Source organism: Scyliorhinus canicula, chromosome 1 (genome assembly GCF_902713615.1).
Source record: "Scyliorhinus canicula chromosome 1, sScyCan1.1, whole genome shotgun sequence".
In the NCBI taxonomy this organism is placed as follows: domain Eukaryota; kingdom Metazoa; phylum Chordata; class Chondrichthyes; order Carcharhiniformes; family Scyliorhinidae; genus Scyliorhinus; species Scyliorhinus canicula.
The window spans coordinates 245,627,233-245,650,760 of NC_052146.1; the positions used below are offsets into that span (position 1 = coordinate 245,627,233).

General features: G+C 45.2%; 1 protein-coding gene across 5 annotated transcripts in view; it reads left to right on the plus strand.

Moving 5' to 3' along the window:
- The window catches only part of LOC119973089 (lutropin-choriogonadotropic hormone receptor-like), a 230,980-nt gene that overhangs the window by 167,770 nt on the left and 39,682 nt on the right, over positions 1-23,528 (plus strand). For 4 of the 5 annotated variants that reach the window (XM_038810620.1, XM_038810603.1, XM_038810610.1 and 1 more), the window contains one exon: positions 10,099-10,173. In XM_038810620.1, coding sequence (XP_038666548.1) covers positions 10,099-10,173 — 75 coding nt within the window. Of the gene's footprint in view, positions 1-2,882; positions 2,959-10,098; positions 10,174-23,528 lie in introns of all 5 variants that reach the window. The other variant, XM_038810639.1, reaches the window with a different exon arrangement.

Genomic DNA, 23,528 nt, shown 5'->3' on the forward strand with positions numbered 1-23,528 from the left:
GCGAGGCCTGGATCAAGTGGATGTGGAGAGGATGTTTCCACTTCCAGGAAAAACTAGAACCAGAGGGCACAAGCTCAGATTAAAGGGACGATCCTTTAAAACAGATGAGGAGGAATTTCTTCAGCCAGAGAGTGGTGAATTTGTGGAACTCTTTGCCGCAGAAGGCTGTGGAGGCCAAATCACTGAGTGTCTTTAAGACAGAGATAGATAGGTTCTTGATTAATACGGGAATCGGGGGTTATGGAGAAAAGGCAGGAGAATAGGGATGAGAAAAATATCATCCATGATTGAATGGCGGAGCAGACTCGATGGGCAGAATGGCCTAATTCTGCTCCTATGTCTCATGGTCTTATTTAAGGGCATAACTTTGCACAGATTGAGTAAAAAAAGTGCAAATGGATTTCTTGCAGAAGAATGCATATTTAAAATATTTATTTTTAAGCACAATATCAATCCACCTCCTGTGGCTGACCCACATCTAAATAACTGAGATTTTTAAAGTACAGCAAACTATTTCCTGGCATACAGTTATCAATTCCTTGACTGAACTAAAGTGCAAAAATAGAGCAGAAACAAGTGGAAATCTCCAGGCCAATTATGTGTTGTGTTCATTGTTCGTTGTCTAGCAAGGAATGCACAGAACTACTTGTGACTTGTCCAGAGCATGATTTTATTAATACACACATGGTAAGGTAATGAACAGATACAGAGCAAGTTATCATATTCTTTATACTCCCCTGAACTGCCCCTTTGCACGTCTTACAACATTCTGTGGATCATTGGATCTGCCCTGACTTATATCAGAGTGCTTTGTCACATGGCCACTGTCTCGAGACCACATGGTGGATCTGTACCATCATCTGCTGGTTAGAGGTCAGACCACCAACTATATACAACACCACCTACAGGCATATCACTACATTATGTACTTTATTGTTTATTTGATTCGCCTTTGCTTGATGAGTGCTGGCTAAATATTTTCATTCTTGTCCATGTGAGTGCGAATGGATAAGTCTGATCGTAAAGTAAACAAAGGAAATATTCTTAATTATAAAATGCCAGTAACCATACTATCTGCCCTTATATCTTTTGTGTATTGTGTTACTGTATATTTTTTCTATTTTCTTAAAGTTTATGTAAGTGCCTTTAATCCAAAATTAGAAAAATATAATTTGTCTAACTACACTAACACTTAAACGGTGGACATAGGAACCATGAAGCAGCCTTCAATTCCTTCGGCCTATTGAGGTCTTTGGCCAATTAACCCCCAGTTAAGGGTCCCATCCCACTGCTGAGGCAGGGGTGGGGTGGGGGGAGCGGGGAGGGGGTGGTTGGTGACTCACACCAGTGAGGAATCCCAGCAGCTTCAGCTGTACGGGCTGATATTGGCCAAGGGTGGTGTGGGAGGAAATCTCGATTTCTCCTCCCTGGTCACCTCACCTTAAACCATCCGATTGACCAGCAGCTCGCTCAGGTGAGACTTCGTCTCAAGGGAGGGGCGTAAGCCTTCACCTCCAAACACCTAACTCTTCTCCTAGCATAATTAGGATTGCGGGTGGACATTTTAGCCAGGGAGAGAAGGGGCTCCTGTGTCATTTTAAATCCATTCTCTGTTGCAATTTGTGTCAGCAAATTTTGCAAGTAGGCTGAAGGAAAAACAGAACTTCCTCAATGCTTGCAAAAATGCATGATCATAAGTTTCCAAATATATTTTGCTTTTGTGCATGCAGTGTTGATGACCTGAAGACAACATGATAGAGTCTCTTCTTGAATGTTCGCACTAATCACACTTGTTGAGAATACATAATGTAGGGGAACACGGTAGCATTGTGGATAGCACAATGGCTTCACAGCTCCAGGGTCCCAGGTTCGATTCCGGCTTGGATCACTGTCTGTGCGGAGTCTGCACATCCTCCCCGTGTGTGCGTGGGTTTCCTTCGGGTGCTCCAGTTTCCTCCCACAGTCCAAAGATGTGCAGGTTAGGTGGATTGGCCATGATAAATTGCCCTTAGTGTCCAAAATTGCCCTTAGTGTTGGGTGGAGTTACTGGGTTATTGGGAAAGGGGGAGTTGTTGACCTTGGGTAGGGTGCTCTTTCCAAGAGCCGGTGCAGATTCGATGGGCCGAATGGCCTCCTTCTGCACTGTAAATTCTATGATAATGGCCCACAGTTATTTAAGATGCTTTGATATATGCAACATCTGACATTACAAAATGCATTGAGACGTAAACCCTCAGAATTAGCAGAGCATTGTAGTATTGATAGTTAAACATTGTAGTTATGATATTTAAACATTGTAGTATTGATATTTTTATGTATATCACAAAATGATTGACCACAGCATAGCAAGGCAATAAAAAAACAAGCACTAGTCTTTATTTTTCAAATGATTGAATTGAAAAGTGCAGTACTTATGTCCAACCTGAAACAAAACTTGGTCAGACCACAGTTCCGAGTGCTGCATGCAGTTCTGGATGCCAAATCATTAAATGGATATAGCGACAGAGAGGGTATATGAAAGGTTTACAAGGGTTTATTAGAAATGTGGAGGTGTACATATCAGGAAAGATTTGATATGCCATGTCTTTTTGCTCTTGAAAAAGAAGGTTCAGAGGTCACCTAATAGAGATCTTTAAAATTGTGAAAGGTTTAACAAAATGGCCTCCTTCTGCACTGCAGAGACTCTATGATTCTATTTTATTGATAGAGAGAGAATATCCCCTCTTGTGGGGAAGTGCATAACTAGAGGCTATCAGTTTAAGATGTCCTCTAAAAAATGCAATAGGAAACTCTTTCCCAAAGACTGGTGATAATGTGGGACTCACTTCCAAAGGGAATGGTTGAAGTGAATAATGTAAATTTATTTCTCTTTCTCCCTCTAGCAATCCCTCCAAACAAGGAGGACTCTTGCCAAAGAGCCCACGGCAAATGCTTGCGTGTGGAATCTTTTAATGCCAGGTATGCTTTGTACTGCAGCTACCACACACTCCTGAACAGGAAACACTCCTGCTCTTACCACCTGACATAGGTGTATTGGAACGACTTACAGATTGACAAACAACCTGCTTGGCCATGCCACACATGGACCTTCTGTAGCCACCAAGTCCTGGGGTGCGGGTTGAAACCAGAGTTTCTGATTCAGGGGTGGGGATGCTAACCACTGCATAGATACATTGAAGGAAAAGTTAGAAAACTAGATGAGGAAGAATATAATAGAGGGTGATGATGGAAGATTTAAATAAGAAGAAATGGGAGAAGGCTCGAGTGGAACATAAACACTGCGTGGACTGGTTGGGCCGAATGATCTGTTCCGTACCGTTTTTCCCTGATTCTCCTTTTCATTTACTCACAGACTCAGGGTTTCTTTTCTCATGGAATATTTAGTTCTGATTTGCGAATCATGCTGCTGAGAGCAGTGGAGACCTCAACGCCTGCTGTTAGTGTAGCCGTTACTGTGTGATTTTAATATTTAATACTGATGTCTGACCCTGGCCAAGCCATACTTATTTTCCCTCCCTACTTGCCTTGAGACAGTGATGGGTCATCTTGAACAGCATTTATTTGTACAATTGAGGACGCTAGACCCTGGTGTTAGTTGGAGTGGAAATTGAAGCTGCGCAGGGTGGGGGTCTCATTGCTGTTTGTCAGAACTGGCTGTGCTCACATTGTCTGCCTTGTTTCCCAAACGACAACAATGACTACACTTCATTGGCTGTGAAGTGCTTTGGGACACCTTGAGGTTCTGAATGGCTCTATATAAATACAGCCGAATCAGCATGGTGAAAAAAGTAGTTTCTCCCAGAGCTGGAGACCAAATGTTTCTGCATTTTATGAGTCATTTTAACACCAGTGAGGACAGATGGTGGCTGCAGTCTAGTTAAATGTTCCTTCCCTCACGAAGTTCTAACGCTGCTCTCAACCAAACATGACTCAAATGATATCACAAAGTAGGAACCTGTATAAATTATCTACCTCGAAAGATAACTATTGTCTCACTGCTCTTATGCAAGAGACATTTATAAAAATATCATTGCATTTTAAGAAAAGCCTTAGACTTCTTGCAAAAATGTGAAAATGCAGAAGCAATCAGGCTAATTTTAACACACCATCCAGAATTCACTACTTCACTGTAGAAGACTTGGAAAATTGTCCAAAGATACTTGAAAATCAAGAAATGACATAGAAGGAGGAACTCCAAACAATCACCATCATCAGTGAAATGGTACAGGGAAAACACTTAGACCTACAGGCTGACAAGTCCACAGGGCCTGATGGCCTGCAACCTAGGGTCTTTAAAGAAATGGCGGTAGCGATAGTAAAGGCATTGGCTATAATCGTCCAGAATTCCTTAGATTCTAGAATGTCCCAGTGAATTGGAAATTAGCAAATTTAACACAATTTTTCTTTTACAAAAGGAGGGAAAGAGAATGCAGAAAACAATGGACCCGTCAGCCTAACAAGTGTCATGGGGACATTTCTAGAATCCATTATTAAGGAGTTAACAGCAAGATACTTAGAAATGTTTAATAGATCAGACAGAGAGAATCAACATGGCTTTGTGAAAAGGAAATCATGCTTGACTAATTTATGAGATTTCTTTGAGGAAGTAACAAGCAAGGTTGATAAAGGAGAACCTGTAGATGTGCTGTACATGGATTTCCAAAACGCATTTGATAAGGTGCTACATTAAATGTTCCTGCACAAGTAATTAAGAATTCAAATTGAATGTTGGCATTTTTCATAATGGGAGAAGAATATAAAAGTAGGGAAGTGTGCTGCAGCCATTTGGAGCCTTGGTGGTATTGCATACAGTGTATGGTTTTGATCTCCTTATTTGCATAATTTAATCAGAAGCAGTTTGAATAATGTTCACTTGACTGATTCCTGGAATGAAAGGCTTATTGTATGAAGAAAGGTTGAATTGGGTGGGTCTACACCAGTTGGGCTTTAGAAGAATGAGAGGTGATCTTTATTGAAACATAGAAGATCCTGAGGGGGCTGGATAGCATGGATATATCCTCTTGTGAGAGAGTCACAAATTAGGTGACACAGTTTAAAAAGCCTTTCATGGCTTCTGGATGTGTTTTACAGCCAATTAAGTACTTTTGAAGTGTGGAGCAAAATAATACATTATTTTTCTTCCCCCCCTCCCCACCTCCCAGGCACCTCACCCACTGGATAGACATGTGAGAAATACTTGCAAGTTCTGAATGTGATTAAATTAATTGGTTGATTGCATTCCTGAATTTCAGATAGGTGTCCCCAAAAGACAATGTTCCTGTATATGGACAATCAAAAATTACCCCAGAGAACAAATAAGAGCAGGAGACAGGTTAAGGAATTGCACACCTTAAATTCTTTGGAAACGGCCACCCCGAATGTGCTTGTATATAAAACCAAGCTTACCTCAAGCTCAGTAATATTGCCAACCAACTCTTGAATCTGATTATTCGTCTCACTTTTCACTGACAGGTATACAGAGCATCACATCAAATAGTTAATGAGTTAAAAACAGGAAAGGAGCGGTCACACACATTGTTAGGAGTTTTCAACAGGCCCCCAAATAGTAATAGAGATGTGGAGGAAAAAATTGCAAAGCAGATTATGGATAGGTGTGGAGGTCTCAGGGTAGTTGTCATGGGTGACTTTAACTTTCCAAATATTGATTGGAACCTCTATAGGTCGAACAGTTTGGATGGGACAGATTTTGTACAGTATGTGCAGGAGGGTTTCCTGACGCAATATGTGGATAGGCCGACAAGAGGTGGGGCCACATTGGATTTGGTACTGGGTAATGAACCGGGCCAAGTGTTAGATCTGTTTGTGAGCGAGCACTTTGGAGATAGTGACCATAATTCCGTGTCTTTCACAATTGCAACGGAGAGGAATAGGGCCATCGGCAGGGCAAGGTTTATAATTGGGGGAGGGGTAATTATGATGCAATTAGGCAAGACTTAGGGAGCATAAGATTGGAACAGAAACTGTCAGGGAAAGGCACAAATGAAAAGTGGAGCTTGTTCAAGGAACAAATACTGCGTGTCCTTGATAAGTATGTCCCTGTCAGGCAGAGGAAATGTCCGTGTGAGGGAACCATGGTTCACAAAAGAGGTTGAATGTCTTGTCAAGAGGAATAAGGAAGCATATGTAAAGGTGAGAAAATAAGGTTCAGTTGGGTCACTTGAGGGTTACAAGGTAGCAAGGAATGAGCTAAAAAAAAAAGGCTTAGGAGAGCTAGGAGGGGGCATGAGAAGTTCTTGGCGGGTCGGATCAAGGAAACCCCAAGGCCTTTTACTCTTATGTGAGAAATGAAAGAATGACCAGGGTGAGGTGAGGGCCGGTCAAGGACAGTAGTGGGAACTTGTGCATGGAGTCAGAAGAGATAGGAGAGGCATTGAATTAATAATTTTCTTCAGTGTTCACCAAGGAGAGGCGCTATGTTTTTGAGGATGAGAGTGTGATACAGACGGGTAGGCTGGAGGAGGTAGATGTTCTGAGGGAAGATGTATTAGCAATTTTGAAAAACCTGAGGGTCACATGTCCCCTGGGCCAGGTGGGATATATCCAAGGATTCTTTGGGAGGCAAGGGATGAGATTGTAGAGCCTTTGGCTTTGATCTTTGGGTCCTCACTGTCCACGGGGATAGTGCCAGAGGACTGGAGAGTGGCGAATGTTGTTCCTCTGTTCAAGAAAGGGAATAGGAATGACCCTGGTAATTATAGGCCAGTTAGTCTTAATTCAGTGGTCGGTAAGTTAATGGAAAAGGTCCTGAGGGATAGGATTAATGACCATTTGGAAAGATGCAGCTTAATCCGGGATAGTCAACATGGATTCGTGAAGGGTAGGTCTTGCCTCACAAATTTGATTGAATTCTTTGAGGAGGTAACTAAGTGTGTAGGTGAAGGTAGAGCAGTTGATGTCGTATACATGGATTTCAGTAAGGCGTTTGATAAGGTTCCCCATGGTCGGCTCATGAAGAAAGTAAGGAGGTGTGGGATGGAGGGAAATTTTGCCAAATGGATAAGTAACTGGCTACCACATAGAAGACAGAGGGTGGTGGTGGATGGAAAATTTTCAGACTGGACACCAGTTACCAGCGGTGTACCACAGGGATCAGTGCTGGGTCCTCTGCTATTTGTGATTTTTATCAATGACTTGGAGGAGGGGGCTGAAGGATGGGTCAGTAAATTTGCTGATGACACCAAGATTGGTGGAGTAGTGGATGAGATCGAGGGCTGTTGTATGCTGCAAAGAGACATTGATAGGATGCAGAGTTGGGCCAAAAAATGGCAGATGGAGTTTAACCCTGATAAGTGCGAGGTGATTCATTTTGGTACGACAAATTTGAATGCGGATTACAGGGTCAACGGCAGGGTTCTGAGGAATGTGGAGGAACAAAGAGATCTTGGGGTTCACGTCCACAGATCTCTGAAGGTTGCCACTCAAGTGGATAGAGCCGTGAAGAAGGCTTACAGTGTGTTAGCATTTATTAACAGGGGGCTTGAGTTTAAGAGCCGTGGGGTTATGCTGCAACTGTACAGGACCTTGGTGAGACCACATTTGGAGTATTGTGTGCAGCTCTGGTCACCTCATTATAGGAAGGATGTGGAAGCATTGGAAAGGGTGCAAAGGAGATTTACCAGGATGCTGCCTGGATTGGAGGGTAGGCCTTATGAGGAAAGGTTGAGGGAGCTAGGGCTTTTCTCATTGGAGCGAAGGAGGATGAGAGGCAACTTAATAGAGGTTTATAAGATGATGAGGGGGATAGATAGGGTGGACGTTCAGAGACTGTTTCCTCGGGTGAATGTAGCTGTTACAAGGGGGCATAACTATAAGGTTCGGGGTCGGAGATATAGGAGGGATGTCTGATGTAGGTTCTTTACTCAGAGAGTGGTTAGGGTGTGGAATGGACTGCCTGCTGTGATAGTGGAGTCGGACACTGTAGGAACTTTCAAGCGGTTATTGGATAGACACATGGAGCACACCAGAATAACAGGGTGTGGGATAGCTTGATCTTGGTTTCGGACAAAGCTCGGCGCAACATCGAGGGCCGAAGGGCCTGTTCTGTGCTGTACTGTTCTATGTTCTATGAAACTTGCAAGCTCTTAGCTTCAGATTTTGGGGAGGTGGCTGTGACTCTGGGCTTTGGAGGCAGCTGTGCTGCCTGGATCTCACCAAGCCTGAGTCGGGGAGACAGACACGGAAGAGATGTGGCAGAGTAAAGTGGATACGAAGTGGCAATCCGACTCACAGGTCTCCAGCATTCATTCTGGTTTCTCTTCATTGTTCCAGCTATTTTCCTAAGTACAAGATTTTATGGAAGTCCTTCCGTTAGCTTTTGAGCAAACTCCTTCCAACCTTCCTTTAGAAACTCATGATTGTGTATTCCACAGTTCAAGCATGGACCTTTCACGACTCCTATGGAGTGAATTAAAATATCAAAGTTTTCCAATAGCCCGATGATATTTTAAAAATTCATTCATGGAAGGTGAACATTGTTGTTTAGGCCAGTATTTGTTGCCCATCCCTAATTGCCCTTGAGATGTTGGTGGTGAGCTGCCTTCCTGAACAACTACAGACCATGTTGCGTAATTGAGCCACAATGCTCTCGAGGAGGGAGTTTCAGGATTTTGCATCAGCGGCAATGAAGGAACAGCGATAGATTTCCAAGACAGGTTTGTGAGTGGCTTGGAGCGGAACTTCCATTGATGGTATTCCATTCTGTCTGGTGTCCTTGTGCTTCAGATGATAGTATTCATGGGGTTGGAAGGTGCTGTGTAAGGAGCCTTGGTGAGTTCCTATCGTGCACCTTGTACATACTGCCGTCACTCTCCATCGGTGGTGGAGGAAATGAATATTTGTGGATGGATGCCAGTGAGGAACAGCCCGTCGAGGCTGCACTTACCTTAATTTACTGCACTGAGGAGCTCAGCGTTCCTCACCAAGGCCAAAAAAGATCCCGTTTGATAATAGGGTCGTTCTGTGCACTACCCTCCACACGCACCCAAAACAGGACTCATTTTTGCGCGTTAAATCACGTCTGTTATTTTGCACCTAATGGCATATTTTGTCTTTACATTCTCTGACATATCGTTAATAACATTTTTATCAGAGATTATCAGAGAATTTACAGTGCAGAGGGAGGCCATTCAGCCCATCGAGTCTGCACCGGCTCCTGGAAAGAGCACCCTACATAAGGTTAACACCGCCACCCTATCCCCATAACACAGTAACCTCACCCAACGCTAAGGGCAATTTTGGACACTAAGGGAAATTTATCATGGCCAATCCACCTAACCTGCACATCTTTGGACTGTGGGAGGAAACGGGAGCACCCGGAGGAAACCCACGCACACACAGGGAGGATGTGCAGACTCTGCACAGACAGTGACCCAAGCCGGAATCGAACCTGGGACCCTGGAGCTGTGAAGTAATTGTGTTATCCACAATGCTACCGTGCTGCCCACTCTGAATGATATTCCCGTGTATGTAGAACATAGAATTTATTCCATGCCAATGAGATAGCAATTCAGCATGAGGTTTGTCATGAGCTAGTTATGGTCAAAATTTTTTAAATACCTGTACATTCAATTACTGCACAAGTGAAGGCCTGTTGTAACCATAGCGATTCACACAATTGTAAGCACAAACATGTTACCATCCTATGAGATCAAACTCCACCAGAAAGCAAGTTTATTTTAATATTTGATGAAATATCAAAGAAATCTACGTTTAGTCCTCGAATGAAGGAGATCTGTATCAATGCTTCACTTGTTGTAATTCTATCTCATGGTTCAGATGGAGAATCCTGTATGTGATGTGGTGAGTATAAAGATTTAACAGTGCTTCAGGGTTTAAGAAAAATCCCTCAGAAAGTAGTAACTCCATAGATTTTTTTGAAATCTCCAGTTTAGATTGTAATATCTAATGCATATAAATTACAGAATTTTAAATATACTTTATAATGGCTGCAATCAATAATTCACCATGATTTACAATACAATCATTTTCAATTTGACTACACCGTATTAACAATTTGTTTGTGCTGGGCAGCTTACACAATAGAGTAATAATCAATCACTCTGTTCTTTTGTTTTGCAGAATAATTGATAAAGCAAAGTTTCTTGTGCATATTGATCAAGGAGCATTTGGAAATCTTCCCCACCTAAGATACATGTAAGAGAAGTTCTTCATTTTTGATAAACTATATACTATGTATATTTGTGTCAGCATGATAAATGGGCATTACAGTCACAATCAATTATCTAGCAAGATAGTTCCCAAAGTTTTTTGGCTGAACCTCAAAGGAGAAGGGAAATAAGGCAGGTAGATATTCTATATTTTGTATTTATCATAAAATCCAATGGGCCTGACATGGACACAAAATTTGGCAAGATATGGGTGAAGCAGAAACTGCTGAAGAACCTGGGGGCGGTATTCTCCGACCCCCCCTGCAGGGTCGGGGAATCGCCCGGGGCCGGCGTAAATCCTGCCCCCGCCGTGGCGGAAATTCTCCGCCACCCGGGAATTGGCGGGGTGGGGAATCGCGCGCCGCCGGTCGGTGGGCCCCCCACGGTGATTCTCCGGCCCGCGATGGGCCGAAGTCCCGCCGCTGTCAGGCCTCTCCCACTGCCGTGGTTTAAACCACCTCTGGTGCCGGCGGAAGCAGCGAAGTCGCGAGCGGGCCCCGGGATCCTGGGGAGGGGGGGGGGGGGGGGGGCGCGGGGTGATCTGACCCCTGGGGGTGCCCCACGGTGGCCTGGCCCGCGATCAGGGCACACCGATCGGCGGGCGGGCCTGTGCCATGGGGTCACTCTTTTTCTTCCACCACCGCCACGGCCTCCACCATGGCGGAGGCGGAAGAGACCTCCTCCACCGCGCATGCGCCGCTGACACTCCGCTGACAGTCCGGCGCATGCGCGGACTCACGCCGACTTTCGGCCAGCCCTGACACCGGTCGGCGTGGCGCCAAAGGCCGTTGGCGCCGGTCGGTGGAGCGGGAGCCACTCTGGCGCGGGCCTAGCCCCTAAAGGTGCAAAGAATTCCGCACCTTCGGGGAGGCCCGGCGCCGGAGTGGTTCTCGCCACTCCGGTATGCCGGGACCTCCCGCCCCGCCGGGCAGGGGAGAATTCTGGCCCTGGTGTTGCGGGCACAGTGATCCTATTGTACTTCATACTGGAATTTCTTTTCATTTGTTTTCCACTCAGCAGCCAATCTAATTGATATGCTGGCTGGCTACTGTGCAGGTAAATAACCACCCTATTAATGGGGTGTAGAAGGTTGGAAGACAGATTAAAAATTAATGATAGGGGCCTCCAGAACATACTGGACTACCTCCTTGAATCTCAGAACAAACAACTGGATTAGGCTAACAACTGGATTAGGTCTGTGGGAACACACAATTTTCAGGATTTCTGGCTCACCCCAATTGACTTTGTGGTGCTGTCCCATCCTACTGGACATTTTTAAAAAAAAGCTTTTTTACTTTTCCTTTCTGTATCTTTTATTATCCTTTCATGATCTAATCTTTCTTTCACTCTTTTCATTTCACTTTCTGTACCTGATTTGACATTTTATTAAATGTTCTAATTGATCGTTCTTGATTTCGATACTGTAGGCGAGATTCTCCCAAGTTGTCGATGGTATGTTGTTGAGACTATTTCTGGATCTCAACCCTGTTGGGGCTCAGCATTTTGTTGGAGACGACGAATTATAGGGTTTCTTCCTACAACAATTCCCACAGCTACATGTGATTAGGAGATCAGAGCTGGAAGTGGCAAGCCTTATTTAAATGGCACCCATCAATGTGGCCACCAGAAATGGCCTCTTCCTGCTCTTGTGAACATTGGGTTAGGGTCACTTTCAAGGTTTCTGTAGTTTAACCAACCCTGACCCTCTCTTGACCTTGATGTGATGGTGGGGGTTAGTTAATAATGAATATAATATACTTACACTATGTTCAAGATCTTGCATAGAGCCTAAACTTCCTACACCTATCACTTGCTTTCACATTTCAAGTCGCATACTTTAACATGACATCCAATGAATCTTGTGCAATATGACTCGGGGAAACTGCTGAGACAGAATTTAGATATCACACAGATGCACCTGTAAATGTGCTATTTTTAAAGGAAGCACATCTCCCACAACAAACTGACCTTCTAATTGATTTCAGTTATCACATTATTAAGAAAAGATAGTCTGGCCCCTTAACTGACTTAAAGAACAGTGTAAGAACAGTAAGCCTCAACTGAAGGAAGACACAACAATTACACATTGCTGCCTAAAGGGAACATGTGCACCGCTGCACGTTGATATCAAAAGTATACATTAAATGCATTATAATGTATGGTTTTGTCATTACAAGATAACATATCCTCTGATCAATGATGACCAATACCATAATAATAATCACTTATTGTCACAAGCAGGCTTCAATGAAGGTAGTGTGAAAAGCCCCTAGTCGCCACATTCCGGTGCCTGTTTGGGGAGGCCGGTACGGGTATTGAACCCCGCTGCTGCCTTGTTCTGTATTAAAAGTCAGCTGTTTAGCCCCATAGGAGATGTTAGTGTAATTCGAACAAACCAGAACAAATTGACCAATTGTCCTAATTTAGTAACTAATCAAAGTGAAAGCTATTGTCAAAGTTGACCATGCTATTGTCTGGAGATACAGAACATTCAGCTGGTGGTGTGTTTTGCTCTGGATATGTCGTCCTATATCAGCGTTTAGTCGGTCTGAACATTTGTCTTCATTGTGGCTGTGCCAGGAATCATGGGTCATATGTCCACCAGTGAAATAAAAGGGCATGCTGTCAAGGTGGAGGACCCAATCTGCTGAGTATTTGGGGAGTTGGAAAATTGTAGTAAGCTGAGTTATACAAGGCATCTGTTGCTCGTTCTGGGTGAGAGTGCTTAACACTCAATTTGGCTTTGTTTTTTTGCTTAGCTCTGGAGTCGCCAGGTATCGTTAAGATACCGCCACAAGTTTCAAGGTGAAGTTCAAAGCAATAAAACCATACACTAATTAGTAAGTTCAAACAACTGAGTTTATTATAATACAATTATAAAACTACCCATGCACACGCTAAGAGGATTAGACTATTCCTACCGCTAAATAAACAAATACTTATCTCGAAGGAACTGCCGGATCAGGGAACAAGGCCTCTTGCTCTGCTCTGGTCTGCAGACTTCAGGTTGGTATAAGTTAAAAGGGGTCAGGAGTGTCTATCTCTGGTAGCGATCGTTGTGAGACACTTACTTGCTGGTGGCTGCTGTCCCAAACCTCTTCTCTCTCTCGTTCAAGGTCTTCTTGGCAAAAGCTGGTCGAGGTGCTGGTCCACAGGGGAGGGCTGGTCAAGGAGAGAGGAGGGCTGGACAAGAAGAACGAACTATGTGTCGGACCTGTTTTTATAGGTCCCAGGGATCCGCGCCCCTTTGGGCGGATCCCTTTACCTGCTCGGAATCGATTGGGTCTTTTCCCAATCGATATGTTTGAATCCCCCAATACTGAGGCTGTTCCTTGGCTACTGGGCGGGCTTTCAGGTTCTTTGTCTTCGAACCCCGCTGGTGCAGGGGTGTCTGGTATCCTTTACAATGTTGCAGTTACTTCCCCATTTGTGTCCATTGTCTCTGGGATCGTTCCATTAATATGCTAACTATCCCAGAGATTGCCTCATTAGTATGCGGAATGTTCATTTCAGTGTTGTCTGCTCTCTTAGCAGACAGAATCCACATTTGCTTGGTGCAGCCTGCTGGTGCTGCAAACATTGTCCATTTTAACCTGTATGCTTTGCGTTCCTCCATTTTGTATTTAGGGAATGGCCAACTTCGGTGGCTACACATCAGATCCTCCGGCCACTGTCCCTCCTCATCCCCCCCTTCCCCCTCTAGAAAGTCAGAGCGAATCCACCACGGGGAATAAAAAGCTGCCTCACAGCCATTTAACAGACAGAAGTTATTAATAAACTTGAAGACAAAATCTTCGCTTCTGCATCAGGAAGTCCAACCTTACAGCCCATCAGGATAAAGGCATGTGGCATTGGACCAGCAGTCTATGTTCAAATGCAGCAAGATCTGGACAATATCCAGGCTTGGGCTGGCTAGTGTCAAGTTACAGTCGTGCCACACAATAGAATCATAGAATCTACAGTGCAGAAGGAGACCACTCGGCCCATCCGGTCTGGACCGGCTCTTGGAAAGAGCACCCTACTTAAGGCCACACCTCCTCCCTATTCCCATAACCCAGTAACCCCACCTAACATTTTGGACACCAAGGGGCAATTTAGCATAGTCAATCCACCTCACCTGCACATCTTTGGACTGTGGGAGGAAACAGGAGCATCCGAGGGAAAACCACACAGACGCGGGGAGATATGCAGACTCCGCACAGACAGTGACCCAAGCCGGGAATCGAACCTTGGGACCCGGGAGCTGTGAAGCAACAGTGCTAACCACTGTGCTATTGTGCCGCTATAAGTGACAGACAATGACCATCTCCAACAAGAGAGGATCAAAGAATCGTCGCATGATATTCAATGGTATTACCATCACTGAATCACCCACTACCAGTATCCTTTGGGTTACCATTGACCAGATGGTTAACTGGACTAGCCATATAAATACTGCGACTACAAGTGCAGGCCAGAGGCTAGGAATCATGCGGTGAGGAACTCCCCAAAACCTGTCCACCATCTACATGGCACAATTTTAAAAATGTCTTTTTATGTGTTTTTGGAATGTGGGCATCACTGGCTGGGCCAGCATTTATTGCTGATCCCTGAGTGCATTTAAGATTCAACCACATTGCTGTGGATCAGGTGTCACATGTAGGTCAGACAGATTAAGGGCATTAGCGAACCAGATGGTTTTTTATGACAATTGACATTGGTTTCATAGTCATCATTCGACTTTTAATTCCAGATTTTTATTGAATTCAAATTTCACCATCTGCCAGGGCGGGATTCGAAGCTGGGTCCCCAGAGCGTGATTCTGGGTCTCTGGATTACTAGCCGAGCAACAATGCCACTACACGACTGCCTCCCCCTTTTTATTATGAGTAGAAACTTTTCTTACCAGGGAACTTTTTCTTGGAATGGGCCTGGTATCTTTCACTTGGCCATTTGGATACTTTTGTGCAGTGAGACAGTTGGCCCTCCAATGTGTTGCCCTCTCTTGTGCAATTCTGCATCAGGCCCCATCCTCGCTGCCGTCTGCCTTTGCCGCCCATGCTCTGCAGGCAGCTCCTCCATCTTGGTAATGCTCAGCCCCAGTAATTGGGCGCTGAGCATGTTACAAGCCCAGTGAGGACATTTACATTTACAAATTGCATCACAACAAGTGGCACAAATGCAGTGCAGAGTCATGGCCTGAAAATTATTCAGGATTGGATTCCTAATCCTCTGTGGTAGTATGACTAGAGGTACTACGGTACCTGGGAGTTGGAGCTGCAATTGGTGTAGAAGGCTCGCTGCCCATTAGCCCAAGTGTTGTCTTCTCATTGGTCGAGAGGAAGGTAGCTCCGGCTACGAGGCAAGTATAAGAACCCGTGTTTCCCAGCAGCCATCGTTCTTTCTTTACTCATGCTGCTGGGCACACTTCTTTTAGATTAAAGCCTTCGATTCGGACTACTCCTTTGTTTCTGTGTTCATTGATCGCGCATCATCCTGCATTGAAAAAAATCAAAGCCTTTGTAACTTTACGTATCTCCTCACCACAGAAAATATTTGAATTCTTTGAACAAAAGTGCTCCCCCTGATGCTTGTTCCACTTTTGATGACAGTGCCATTACTGATTGTTAGACCCAGGTTTTATTTTTCGCTATATATTTCAAAACACTTTCTGATAGTAAATTATTTTTTATATCATATGAAGGTAAAAAAGCTACCAGTGGGCCAAGCTGATATTACGTGTTTATACTGAGTTTCTCATTTTCTGGTGCATCCATTTGGAACGGGAGCAAAAGAACTCTTAACGCGACAAAGGCTTTTGAATTCATTTATAATCTTTACGGTTCATTGTTTTATCACTCAGTTTTCCATAATTACAGTTCTATTGATTTTGTTTACAAATTTGAAGGACTTTTTAGTCAAGTGACTCAAATTTGGGATTGAACAATTGGAGTGATCAAAATTGCTGCTCTGGTTGCATTTTTGTCGTGGCTTGATGGGCAAAACCTTTGGAAGTTTTGAGTGTGGCATGGTTTTCAATTGTAAATTTCAAATAGCACAGCAATCCTGCTGAAGCATGGAAATTAATAGAAGAAGCAAAGAACAATCCATTGCATTGGCTCCAGCACTGAATATAAGATAACAGTTCCATTCAGCGCTGAGCGAATGTGGCACTGCCAAAGGTTCCATCTTTTAGATTTCAATGGTGATTGCAAGTCAAAAGTACTTAATTGGTGATGGAGAGCTTAGACACCTCTGGAGGATGTGGAAGATGCTTCATAAGTGCCTTACTCTTCCGAGGCAATATCATGGCTGACTAGTAAATGTGGATAAAGCTGACTGGCAATTACTGTACGTCGTGCAATCTCAGCCTATTTACTTGATACGTGGCACTGTTGGCTTGTCTTAACTTCGGACTTATTTCGATATGCCATCTTCTCCCAAATCTTGCCCTGGATGTCGCATATTGAGCCTGACCACCGTCTATTTTCAAGTATGATGCACTACCATCTTGTCGGGAGCCTCAAGATACTGCACATGTGATCAGTGAGAAGGAAGGATACATTTGTGAGACATCAACAACTCACTTGAGACGGGTAATCTGGATGAAGCGACAGTGGATCCTCACTTCGCTGGCACAGACCAACCTCGCTGTCAGTGACTGCTCTCTCATCAAGCAATGCCGCCATCTCCATGGCCGATAGGTGGTGAGTACTCAGATCTCTGGGACTCGTCCCCCGTCTTTGTCCTTTCCTTCTTCTTATGAGCTATCTTCTCTTACAGGAACATAGAGCTGCATGCTTGATGGGTCAGAGGGGTCTACAGTAGGTGACCTGTGCAGGCACCGCAACTAGACATGAAGGAGTTGTGCTGGGTGGAGTCAGGGTGTTCTGGGAACAAACATGAAGATTGGATTTTTGGAGGGTGCAATGCGTCAGCCAGTGGATTGGGATGGGACTTCGGGGGGGGGGGGGGGGGGGGGCATGGAGATTGGAAAAGTAGAGGGGTGGCAACTTACCCTTGCAGCTCGTTGGAGGTAGTTCGTTTTCTTCCTACCTTGGATGAAGGTCCTCCTGATCACGCTGCCCACACTGACAGTCATTGCCACTGCCGCCTAGGTGGCATTGCTGACCCTGCTGCTGGTACGCCAACCTCTTCCCGGAAATGGGGTGCTCTGCCTCTCATCAATGGTGTCGAGAAGCCTGGCCAGGTCGACATCTCCAAAGCGAGGAATAGGTCTGTGGGGTGCTGTCCTTGTGTGTTAATTGGAAGGGAGTGGTGAGGGAGCACTTAAAAACAACTGCCCCTTGATAACGGTGAGCAGCTGAGGCACAAGTCAGGCACATCAGACATCGAGGGAGTCAGCCATGTCGAGATTCACATGTGGTTGAATACAGGCCGCGATCTCGCCAATGCGGCTGACGCGTAACACCCTGCCAAACCCGCCGAAAATGTCGCTTAGAAATTTCTCCGCTGAATTGGGCCCCGAGATATTTCACTTCATCTCCAGCTTCACCAATGAATAAGTTTTCATCTGTCTTTTCAGACGCAACGCCACTGATCATCTGTTCCTACCACCCCGTTGCAGAATAGAATCATTATTATCCCACTCTACACCACCCAACACCTACTCCCAGCCAATCACCAAACACTCACTGCCCCTCAGAATGCTACTATGGGTACAAAACCAGGGCCGCGAGTAAACCTTCCACACATTCCAGTTCCAAACCTTAAAATATTTCTGAATGTGCACACAGCGAGCATATACGATGATGTTGGGCAGAATATTATAGCTCTCCCTTCCCACTGAAGTCAGTGGAATTTAAAACGGCTCACCGCCGTTTTGGGCTCCATCCCCACCGTGACAGGGCCCTAAAATGTTTGGCCATTCCTTGATGTTCTGAGAACCCTAAATAAGGCGTGCTGAAGGAAGAACCAAACTTGATCACAGTGTGATTCGATCAAAGAATTTATTGCATTGTAGAGATTATTGCTTCTGGAGGACACAACTTAAATTTTAAAAAAGCGGATTATAATGAGCTTCATTGAACTGACTGACTAAAGCATTTTATAAACCGTACCAGATCTTCCGGGAATATAAATCAGAATGGAATCTAAATATGTTAATGAATCAGCAATAACCTTTTAAAAAGGCACTTATCTCTCAAGAAGCAAAGGGTAAAATAGGTTTAGAAAGGACATATTAATACTATTGATATTCGTTTGGATGAAGTCATTAATTATACCTTTATTGCAGTCATAATTAGGCATATCACGAAAAAAATTACAACATTTAATCTTAACGATTCAGCCTATATTTTTCATCAATAGCATCTTAATATATTCAGCTGATTAAGTTGTACATTGCATTCATATTTTATTATTACAGTTGTTATCCATAAAATTTACATGTTAATGAGAATTAGTCACCATCTGCCACTGAAGCATTCTAGTTACTAATCAGCTTGATAGATTTGTTGAGACAATGTTATGCTACACATTTTACATAACCTAATCAGCAGCAGCAAAAATTCCAGAGGCCTAAAATCTCAAGAGCTGAGCATGATTGATTTCTACCTAATTCAGCCAAACCAAAGCTTGTTTAACCTTTTCAGCTCTCCCCATGTCCATTTTTCCTTTTAAAAACCATGCCCGCCATTCGCAATTCTTCTGCACGTCTTGTAGGCTATTGCCATATTTTCCACCACGCAAGTACCCTATTAAAGTCAATTTAATGCAAACTACAGAGAATATTTGCATAGCTTATTAACATGATATATGACGGCATATTGGTCTCATGCTAAGAAAGTGAGGTTGGTATGTTGCAAGCTTTGCACTCTCACAGCTGGCGAACATCTGCCGGTGTGGGGGATATTCACAGCAACCTTCCACTCTAGACTGGGTCTGCAGCTGAGTGTTCACTGATTGCAGGGTGGGAAGCACTGAAGCGATGCTTCAAGATGCCTATTCAATTCCTGATAGTGATCTTTGTAGCTACATGCATTTTACTGCATACGTGATTAGCTGGTGTTCAGGTTTGTTGAAACGGGCTAGGGCTACCGTGGTTAGCCATGGTCTCCTGCTCAGTGAACTATCCTACAATGGAGATGTCATTACTGCCATCTGAGATAGATGCATTGATTACCTCAATTCTTCTATTTTCTGATCTTTGATCACCCGGACATGGATGGAAATGAACCCCTTTGTGGCTGCTGAAAGCAATAGGCTTGTATGTTAGGATCTGGATGGCATTCTGGGTCCAACTGACAACACTACAGACTCAGGGGATTGTGTTACGACACCATGGGCTAGTGCGCGGTCAATTCCAGCCCCACTTAGCCCGGAGTCACAACACAACTTAAATTAACAAATAATCATTATGAAATACTTGGTTTGGTCTATGGCGGCCCAATAACTACAGTCACCAGGTTTGTAAATTTAAACACAATTGATTTTTATTAGTAACAATAACTAAATATGCAGCAAATACAACTGGTTAACTATTATCTAATTCTTAACCCCACCTCTTTAACGAGCCCCACCCTCTACACACACACACACAAGACAGACAAACAAACAGAGGCTAAAGAAGGGGTGTAAACATAATAATGAAAATAAAAGGACAAGCCTTTGTTTCAGATCTTCCAGCACACCTTTCTTCAATCTAGGCCTTCAGTTCGATGTTCATTCTGTAATGATTTTCACTGACGATTCACCCAAGTCTGCTAGAGAGAGAGAGAGAGAGAGCGAGAGCAGGAGAGAGAGAGCGAGAAATAGGAAATAAGGGAATCAACAGGAAGGGCCCTTACAACTGTGTGATGTGGAATAATTACCCGTGTCTTTCAATTTGTTTCTAGTTTTCCACAGAATAAATATCAAAGGTCTTGGCAAAGAAAGCATCATCAAGTTACTTGATGCATCTGTGCACATGTGGATTGAATGATGGTTTTGGTACTACTATTGTTACTCGAAAGGAAGTTGAAACGCAACGGTGATGATACAGCAATCACGTTGCGGCAGGGACAGATCCGGGCGTGCCAAATGAATTCCCGGAGAGCCCCAAATCAGGTTCTGCACCAGGCCGATCACCCGACTCGCTCCATCCGGTGCAATCTGGATCACGCCCTCGCTGGATGAAAGGACCGGAAAATCACGAGGGCCAGGGGAATATACGGGGCGCGATTCTCCGCTGCCCACGACGGGTCGGAGAATAGCGGGAGGGTGTCCCCGACATTTTTCACGCCCTCCCGCTATTCTCTCCACCCCCCCCCCCCCCACGGCCGCTCCACGACACGAATCGCTGCTCGCCGTTTTTTACGGCGAACAGCGATTCTCCCTAGGCCGATGGGCCGAGTTCCCAGGCCTTTACGGCCGTTTTTACGGCAGCAAACACACCTGCTTGCTGCCGTCGTAAAACCGGCCGCAACATGCCCGTTCTGGGCATCCAGGACCCCGATTGGCATGGCCGTACCACGACCGTGCCAAGGGGGGCATGGGCCCGCGATCGATGCCAACCAATCGCGGGCAGTGCGTCCATAACGGACGCACTCTTTCTCCCTCCGCCGCCCCGCAGGATCAGTCCGCGGGGCGGCCGAAGGAGATGACGGCCCCGAGCATGCGCGGTTTGGAGCCGTCCAATCTGCGCATGCACGGCTGACGTCATCGTGCGCGTCAGCCGGCGTGACGCTTGGCGCGCGGATTAGCAATGGTCGCTAACGCCGCGATGCCGTGCTTCACGGGGCCCCGCTGCTAGCCCCGCCCGGGGGGGGAGAATCGGATCCCGGGAGGGGGCGCAGAGGCTGCAGTGAAACACGGCCAGTTTCACGGCAGCCTTTACGATTCACCGCATTTGCGGAGAATCTCGGCCATGGTACCCGGCCAGTTAATAGATGCAAATGGATTCTAATGACTCATTTGCATCCTCTTCTTGGCACAAGGTGCGAACCTTGATCCCGACACCAGCAGGGAACCAGAACATTGGAGCGTTGATCCCGTTTTCTGCCGACACTGGATTCCGCAACTGCCCACCACCAGTAGCCGAGTTCCTGATGTGGCGGAAAATCCAGCCGAGTATTTCAATTTTCACAGAAGCACGCAGACCCCACACTGTGTCAATACCTCATCCAAACAAGAGAGATCCATTTTACTAAAATGGCAGACATTAAATGATCTGTATAAAGTCAGAATCAGTGGCCAGGAGTTCATACACAGTCACTGAATTATGTCTGAAGCTTATCCCCGCCTCCTGATGATGCCCAACCTCCGTAATTGGATGGATATTGCGGAAGGGACTAATGGTCCCCACAAAATGTTGGCACACATCACACTCTGACCTCCAGGGGGGCTGGGACCCAAAATTGGTCTTGACGGAAAGGTTAAAACAACTTTTAGGTTTGGTGGGTGGGTAATCTGCCCCCTGTAAAATCCACCCCATTGTGGTCAATAAAAGCAAAACATCACAGCTGCTGGAAATCTGAAATTAAAACAGAAAATGTAGGATAAATGCAGCAGTTCTGGCAACATCTGTGGAGAGAGGAACAGAGTTATGTCTCTTCTTCGGTATGGAGTTGAAACATTAACTCTGAGCACAATTCTCCCAGAAAATGACTTGGGCCCGATCTAACCAACAGAATCCCATAGTGAGTGCATTTAGCCATGTGTTTCCCAAGCTTTGAGAAACACAATGCTGTCTCATGCGACTCTGGTTGGGTACGTGGCCTCAGCAGGAAATGCGCGGCTCAGGCCACACATAGTCCCATTTCCTGCACTGAAGAGCCCCGCTCACCAGAACTCCTCAGTGCAGAGAGAGACTGGGTTGCTGTTTTAACTCTCGACCCCCCCGACGTGACCCGCAAACCCCCCAAAGCCCCAACTCACCTATGTAAGGTCATCGGCCCCCTTCGCACTCCACTACACATGCGCGTAGCACTCCCAGGCCCGATCTTCATCAGTAAACATGTGCCAGCTTGGCACCCTGACAGTACCCCCCCCCCCCCCCCCCCCCCCCCCATTCATACTCCCCTTCAGCTCCCCACCTTTCATACACAGCTTTCACTCCCCCTTTCATGGGCATGGCCCCCTCAGGCCATTCCCTCCCACCCCCCCCATTGTGTGGCCTTCACATCTGGTCTCCATTTTTGGAGACCACTACTATTTTGTGCTGGCGTGAGGCTGGCCTATGTGGCCGGTGACTACCAGGAGCCTGTAGACTGCCGCCTCAAAAGGGCTGTGCATATTTAAATGAGCCTATGATTATCTGGATTACGCCCAGCGAGCATGTGATCCAAGCCGCGCCAGGTACCACGGGTCAGGTGCATTAGTGTGTGGCTCAGTGACTGGTGCAATACCTGCTTTTTGCCTCTCCTGCTATGCACCCGGCGGAACGGGATTGGTACCATGCACAACGCAGTGGGAAAGTCACGCCTCTGTTTCTCTCTCCACAGATGCTGCCAGACCTGCTGAGTTTTCCATTATGGTCAATTCTGGTCATGACACATCAAGAATGTTGCTATAGGCATCAAAAAGGATTCAGATATGTTGAGTGATGTATTGGGTATGCTGGGTCTGCGAGGACGGCGTTTACCATAGCAGTGAGAGAGAGACAGGCTGCCAACACTTGTAGAAGTACAACTCTATTTTATTGAACTATGAGCTGTTAAACATACTTGCACTGTGGGTTGACACTATGTTGAGTTGACTGGAAACCTGAGGCTAACCTGACCAGACTATCCTGCTGGCACATGGTGGATGTTCGTGTTGCTGATCACGGGCCCTGGCTGTCTCAGAGGCTGCATCCCAAGAGAGCGGGAAAACTAGTGCCCTCTGGCTTTATAGTGGTCGTGTCCTGTCTGGTGATTGGCTGCTGTGTTCTGTGTGTTGATTGGTCATTCAGTGTGTCAGTCAGTATCTGTCTATGCACCATCATATACTTGTGTGTATATTATGGCATTGACGATGATGTTACCAGTGATGAAGGACTTAAATTATGACATAGAAAAGTTAAGGGTGTTCTCCTTGAAACACAGAAGTTTAAAAGGCAACTTACTGGAATTTTGATATATTTATTAATAAATCACCTCATTACCTCGGAATTGCTATTGACGTGCTCAGCAGAAGGGAAGATTTTGAAAGTAAGAAACTTGTTTGTTTATGTACGGTTTAGGGCTTGTTTTCATGACACCAAGGGCACAGGCACATGGCAAAGAAACAAACATTTTGGAATTTCATCCCTGTGCCAGATCTGCACCTACACCAGATTTTTCATTTATTCTGCATCGGCAGCAGAGCCTTGCAATGGTCTGGAGCACAAACATTTTATAAAATAAATTTAGAGTACCCAATTATTTTTGTCCAATTAAGGGG